This window comes from Anabas testudineus, chromosome 6 (assembly GCF_900324465.2).
Source record: "Anabas testudineus chromosome 6, fAnaTes1.2, whole genome shotgun sequence".
NCBI classification, from domain to species: Eukaryota; Metazoa; Chordata; class Actinopteri; order Anabantiformes; family Anabantidae; genus Anabas; species Anabas testudineus.
In genome coordinates, this window is record NC_046615.1 from 24,920,278 (window position 1) to 24,927,926 (window position 7,649).

Below are 7,649 nucleotides of genomic sequence, written 5' to 3' on the forward strand. Positions count from 1 at the left end.
TTTGTTGTAGCTGCAACTATGGATCAGAGCCTGACCCACGTACCTGGATGATACTGCCCTGACCTTTGACCTTCTACCTCCTACCCCTGAGCTGTGAACATTGTGTGAGTGTGGCCCTTTTTAGCTGTGTCTTTATGTAAGTCAGTATGCATAGATGCCAGAGACCAGTGCTTGTTCTGCTTTCCCTCCTTCTGAGCTCCAGTCAACTTAAAATAAAATAAATAAATAAATAAATAAAACTAGCTTAGCTGTTGCTGCGTACATCACCCACCGTGTCTGTAAACGCTGTACTCACTAGTGAGAGTAAATACTTGAGACTGTGTGGAATAGTTTTCTAAGGAGACTAGGCCAGGTTCTGGCTTTCAACTGTGTTTTTGTACATTTTATTAATGTTGGTGGTTTGATTTACGGTCCGACCAACTGTGGGGTTCGTAGAGGACTGCCCCTTTCAACTGAGTCACCATCAGCCAGGACAAATATCCAACAAGTGCAAAAGCTAACTTAACTAAAGCTGTGTGTGGCTTTGCCTTCCTGTCACAGCTGGGCTGTGACAAACAACACAAGGTTATCTACTGATTTACTGCACATAAGTGTGAATCTGTGTTTAACTTGAAGTGAAAGTCAGAGACAGGTCTTTCCACCAGAGGAGTGCTGTGACTTCACGCTAAAGTTAACTAAATCACCGTAATGTTCACCACTCATTTCTCCTGTTCCGTGCTCTCAATAATGATGGTTGCCTATGTAACTTAATTTTACAGTTATTAATTAAACAGCTCTAACAATCTAGTCTGATGCAGCAAACAAAAATCACGACCAGACCAGACACAAGGAAAATGTGTTCATCACCGTCTGTAACAACAATGACATGTTACCATGCAGTGGTAGTTTAAAGACTGAAGACACCTTCAAGGTTTTAAGAGCAAACTGAAACCTCGTGAATTAAAATCATTCTGTTAAACCACACTTAAGGCCTTATAGCGACTGTAAAATGAGGCTTTACCCTGTGTATCATGAGGAGGCAGAGTCACCACATGATGCCTCCATCAGGCGAGGCCAAGGCGTAGTGAGCCTCTCCCTGGTGACTGAGCCAGGCCGTGGAGGTGCTGGGGCTCCCTGCATGTCCCACTAAGTTGGGGATGATGGCACTGTGAGAAGGGTCCTGCAGACTCAGCTTCCCCACATCAGTGAAGATGGACTGCATGTGGAGCTCTGTCACCAGCTCCTGCAAACAACAAACATGAACGACCATGTAACACAGTACAACAGGACAACTTTCACATTTTAGGTGAGCAAAGTATTGGAGCATGTGATTAACATGTTTTTTTTGTGACTGTGTCCTGTGAGATTGATCGGTAATTTTATAGTATAGTAATTTTTTTCAGGCAGCATCACAAATAAGATTTTTATCAAAAGATTTAGCTAAAAACTGTATGGTATGAATTTTGTGTTGAATCTTCATTCAGACTACAGCAGTGGAACAACTGTGTATTTGCAACCGAGTATCTCATACTGTAGATCAAGTATTTTGACAGTGTTGTTCTCAAACACAGTCAATAAATTTGTTTCTTTTAGCCTTTGCTGGCTGCGAGCTGTGGCTGATGAACTCACATGTGTACCTCTCACTGTCAGCATACTCTTTTCAGTGTTTGTGTTCACTGTGTTACCCCCTGACATGCAAACCTTATCTTTGCAACATTTACAGATATGTTTTTGGGCCGTGTGATTTTGGAAATTAAATAGGTAATGTAAGGTACAGTGCAGTGTGACGTGCACTACTCAGTTCAATATAGGCCATGGAAATACAAATGATAGTAACTAAGCTACAGTGCACATTCTAAAAATTAAGCCTTAAGGCAGATCATGGAGACATTTTAATCATTTCCAATACAACATCATCACATCACCTTTGAAGACTATTTGCTATTAAAAATGATAAATCAACATAAAAAACAGAGTCTGTGGGAAAAATGCAGCCGTTTTTGAATTTGATGACATGCAGTACAATATAAAAAATTTTGAATATCCTGAAAAAGAAATAAACCACTGGTGTAATGGGCAACGTGATGGAAAAACAACAACATTTGACAAAGCAGTGAAGAAAAACCTTCTCAGAGCAGCTGAAGGTTTCACAACCCACCTTTCAGAAATACAAGATTTATCAGCAGAAAGAGTCAGAAAGGAATTTGCACAGAAAGTCACGGTTGAACAAAAGAAGTTTTGGAACAAAGTTTAAAAAAAGGGATGAGACCAAGAAGAACCTCTACCAATGTAATGGAAAGACCCAAGTGTGAAGGAGCAGGAGACCTGCATCATGGCCTCATTCTGCAACAGACTCAAACCCAAATGTCTAAACCCAAATGTCTTCAACAAAAAGTAAAAACAATCCAATTAGCCTTATTGTTCCAGTCCTTTTGTAAGGGACAGTAAATATCATGGAAGGGTGTTCATAGATATAATAGATTACTGTCAATGTCATCAGGGGTTTGGAGGACAGAAGCATTCCTAACACTTGGACATCAACCATTCTCTGAATCTGATTAGACCTCTGCACACCTTCCTATTACTCAGCAGGATTCCCACTTCTCTTTGTCAGCTCTTATGAACATGCTATACTCAGTACAGTATAGATTATAGTATTAGGTACTCACACTGCGGTACATGCGGGTGGGGTGAGGCAGCACTAGTCTGTGGACACTCTGATTGGTGGAGATGAGGATGAGTACATTGTTGAGGGTCTCCTGGATGTGGACCCCTCCAGGCAGGACAGTGCAGTGGGTGAACCTGAGTTTGGCGGCATTGTTGAGCAAATTGGTATCCAGAGACTGTTCCACAAGCTGCACCATGTCTCCTGACGTGGACCTGCAAACAGTTCCTGCGTTTATACATTTGTGCATGTTGTCATGTAGGGGTAGGGTTTCATCAACACACTAAACAGGATCAGGGGACACAGGGAGCACATAAAGTTTTGTTTGTTGGGTTTAGTTTTTTTAATCTGCAGTTTTTGCAGCTAGATGCTGTAGATTTGTTTGTACTGAAGGATCAGATTTACACTGCATTGAGTCTGACTAACATACTTAATCTCCTCAAACATCTAGACAACACTGAAGGAAGGAAATCTTCTGAAGGGCAGGTTCACAATTTCTCAGGTATGTTTTAAAGCAACAGTCAGTCTATCAATGGTCGCACCTGACTGTTGTTTAAAACAACGTAATATGGAGCAGTATTCCATCTGAACCCCATCTGAAGCTGCACTGACAGCTGAACACAGAGCTGGGCTGTCGTGCAGGAACTCCTGCTGCGACGCTGCAGATCCAGCACATAACATTTGAACATGTAGAGGAAAACACAGAGTGGCATGAGGCCACACAAATGCTGACATTACTTACCAGTGTATGAATCTGTTACTGGTGACAGACAGCAGCTTCCCACTCTCCTCATAATGAAATGCTCCAGCGCTGTCTGGAAACTTTGCTCCCCCAGGAAGAGCAGTTAGACCTGCACACACAGTCATATTTCAATGTATCACCTCATAGCTGTCCATTTGATTGAGTCAGGGAATTTAACACCTGATAAACATGTTGAAACCCTATTACGCTGGATGACAAACATAATTCACATCGGTGGTAGATTTAAGATTCAAAAACGTCATTAATCCCAGAGGAAAATTGCTTCGTCTTGTTACAGTTGTTCTCAACTTTCAAAAGAAAAGGAACCACAACTAGGAAAGATCCAAACACAAATACAGAATAACAATACAGTAGACTCAGTATATACACAGAATGTGTGTATATATACACCGGCTAATGACTAACGTTAGCTAAAGCTAACTGACGGCAACATGTGTCACCCTCCTTTTGGGAGCTACAGGCTGTTAATTTAACGGTGTTAGCTGAGCGGTCAACGTGTTTTAAGACCAGTATTGACACAATGCACTGGTCACACAGGACACGAACACGCCAGGACCGGATAACTCGGGCAACTAGGTTAACGTTACTACACCGCTACCGAGCAGCGTGTTAGCGGTGCTAGCTGGTGTTAGCATGTGCTAAGACTCAGAGCCAGGGCGAAAACAAATGTATATAAATGCAAAGCCCACAAAAGAACAAAGCTGAAGGCAGTGAGCAGACGTTTACCGAGGTTTACTGTGACTTCTCTGAAGCGATGTAGAGTTTCCCTCTCAAATCCACAGATTTCTATGAAGCTGCGCTCCAACACCGCCGCCATCTTCTCCTGCTGTGACGTCAGGGAGAGAGTCCCGCGCTAAGACTTCAAACGTTTAAAGAGACAGTACACACAAAAAGGACTCGGCTGCGTTACAATAATAGACAGTTACAGTTACAGTTACATTTACATTTAGTCATTTATCAGACACTTTTATCCAAAGCGACTTACAAGTGAGGAACAAGGCAAGTAAACAAAATGTAAGTCAAGAAGAAACAACATCAAAGCAAAGTCTATCAAAAAAGTGTTTCTGTTTCAAGAGATGTGGTTACAAATAGTTACAGTTACTGACAGTTACATTTACGGATGTTATAGTTACTGACAGTTTACAGATAGTTACAGTTACAAATAGTAATAGTTACTAACAGTTACATTTACAGATAGTTATAGTTATTGACAGTTACCGTTACAAATAGTTACAGTTACTGACAGTTTACAGATAGTTACAGTTACAAATAGTAATAGTTACTAACAGTTACATTTACAGATAGTTATAGTTACTAACAGTTACATTTACAGATAGTTATAGTCATTGACAGTTACCGTTACAAATAGTTACAGTTACAAATAGTAATAGTTACTAACAGTTACATTTACGGATGTTATAGTTACTGACAGTTTACAGATAGTTACAGTTACAAATAGTAATAGTTACTAACAGTTACATTTACAGATAGTTATAGTTATTGACAGTTACCGTTACAAATAGTTACAGTTACTGACAGTTTACAGATAGTTACAGTTACAAATAGTAATAGTTACTAACAGTTACATTTACAGATAGTTATAGTTATTGACAGTTACCGTTACAAATAGTTACAGTTACTGACAGTTTACAGATAGTTACAGTTACAAATAGTAATAGTTACTAACAGTTACATTTACAGATAGTTATAGTTACTAACAGTTACATTTACAGATAGTTATAGTTACTGACAGTTTACAGATAGTTACAGTTACAAATAGTAATAGTTACTAACAGTTACATTTACAGATAGTTATAGTCATTGACAGTTACCGTTACAAATAGTTACAGTTACAAATAGTAATAGTTACTAACAGTTACATTTACGGATGTTATAGTTACTGACAGTTTACAGATAGTTACAGTTACAAATAGTAATAGTTACTAACAGTTACATTTACGGATGTTATAGTTACTGACAGTTTACAGATAGTTACAGTTACAAATAGTAATAGTTACTAACAGTTACATTTACAGATAGTTATAGTTATTGACAGTTACCGTTAAAAATAGTTATAGTTACTGACAGTTTACAGATAGTTACAGTTACAAATAGTTATAGTTACTAACAGTTACATTTACAGATAGTTATAGTTATTGACAGATGTTATAGTTACTGACAGTTTACAGATAGTTACAGTTACAAATAGTAATAGTTACTAACAGTTACATTTACGGATGTTATAGTTACTGACAGTTTACAGATAGTTACAGTTACAAATAGTAATAGTTACTAACAGTTACATTTACAGATAGTTATAGTTATTGACAGTTACCGTTACAAATAGTTACAGTTACTGACAGTTTACAGATAGTTACAGTTACAAATAGTAATAGTTACTAACAGTTACATTTACAGATAGTTATAGTTATTGACAGTTACCGTTACAAATAGTTACAGTTACTGACAGTTTACAGATAGTTACAGTTACAAATAGTAATAGTTACTAACAGTTACATTTACAGATAGTTATAGTCATTGACAGTTACCGTTACAAATAGTTACAGTTACAAATAGTAATAGTTACTAACAGTTACATTTACGGATGTTATAGTTACTGACAGTTTACAGATAGTTACAGTTACAAATAGTAATAGTTACTAACAGTTACATTTACGGATGTTATAGTTACTGACAGTTTACAGATAGTTACAGTTACAAATAGTAATAGTTACTAACAGTTACATTTACAGATAGTTATAGTTATTGACAGTTACCGTTACAAATAGTTACAGTTACTGACAGTTTACAGATAGTTACAGTTACAAATAGTAATAGTTACTAACAGTTACATTTACAGATAGTTATAGTTACTAACAGTTACATTTACAGATAGTTACAGTTACTGACAGTTTACAGATAGTTACAGTTACAAATAGTAATAGTTACTAACAGTTACATTTACAGATAGTTATAGTCATTGACAGTTACCGTTACAAATAGTTACAGTTACAAATAGTAATAGTTACTAACAGTTACATTTACGGATGTTATAGTTACTGACAGTTTACAGATAGTTACAGTTACAAATAGTAATAGTTACTAACAGTTACATTTACAGATAGTTATAGTTATTGACAGTTACCGTTACAAATAGTTACAGTTACTGACAGTTTACAGATAGTTACAGTTACAAATAGTAATAGTTACTAACAGTTACATTTACAAATATTTATAGTTACTGACAGTTTACAGATAGTTACAGTTACAGTTACAAATAGTTACAGTTACTAACAGTTACATTTACAAATATTTATAGTTACTGACAGTTTACAGATAGTTACAGTTACAAATAGTTACAGTTACTAACAGTTACATTTACAAATATTTATAGTTACTGACAGTTTACAGATAGTTACAGTTACAGTTACAAATAGTTACAGTTACTAACAGTTACATTTACAAATATGTATAGTTACTGACAGTTTACAGATAGTTACAGTTACAGTTACAAATAGTTACATAGTAACTATTATGGGTACAGATAGTTAAACAGAGCTACTGATAGCTACAGTTACTGAGAAAAAAACTACTATGCAGTCAGGCACATGTTAGTGGTGAATTATTGATTGTGAATGGCTTTACAGTGAATCACCAGCATCACTTAGACTCCTGGCAGCACATTTACCTAACGTGCACAGGCTGTGTTCTGGCTGCGAGGACAGCTGCGGTCCAACATATGAAGAAAAGTTAGAATGGGACCATTAGATGAGTTGTTGCAGTGAGACTAAGGAGTTGTGCGGTTCATGAATTAGGTTTACTTTTTATTATTTAAACGGATGAATTAACCGCTGCTCTGCTACATGTGACACAAAGAAAAGCAGTTAAACTTTTACATGTTTTTAAAACAATCATGCTGCTGCATTTTTCATCTGGAGGTTTGACTGTACAGCTGGTCGTCATGTCATTGATTGAGATGAGAGATGACAACTATAACATTCAGTTGTAATGGTTAATATAAGGGTGGGGTAGGAAATGCATTACAGCAGCGAGTGTCCTCAACAAGACAGAAAGACATGACTATGTGTGTATGAGAGTAATAGATTACGCTTTTACTGTTTCCTGGAAATTAGCATGTGGATGTAAACATCGCTTGGATGTCCAGATTTGTAAAAGACAGAAAGCTGCTGGCACAGAGTGTGTTATTGTGAGATAAGCTGCAATGAGACAACACAGAAACAC

The 7,649-nt window shown here is 37.1% G+C and overlaps 1 protein-coding gene across 1 annotated transcript; it reads right to left on the minus strand.

The window, feature by feature from the left end:
- Nucleotides 1–1,033: 1,033 nt before the first annotated feature.
- Nucleotides 1,034–4,252, minus strand: LOC113165768 (nuclear pore complex protein Nup160-like; the record flags this gene model as incomplete). The annotated part of the gene is made up of 4 exons (XM_026365477.1): nucleotides 4,134–4,252; nucleotides 3,387–3,495; nucleotides 2,649–2,859; nucleotides 1,034–1,222 (listed from the first exon to the last, which is right to left on the minus strand). Coding segments are annotated over exons 1-4 (600 nt in total), but the record flags the coding sequence as incomplete, so codon positions are not given.
- Nucleotides 4,253–7,649: the final 3,397 nt, after the last annotated feature.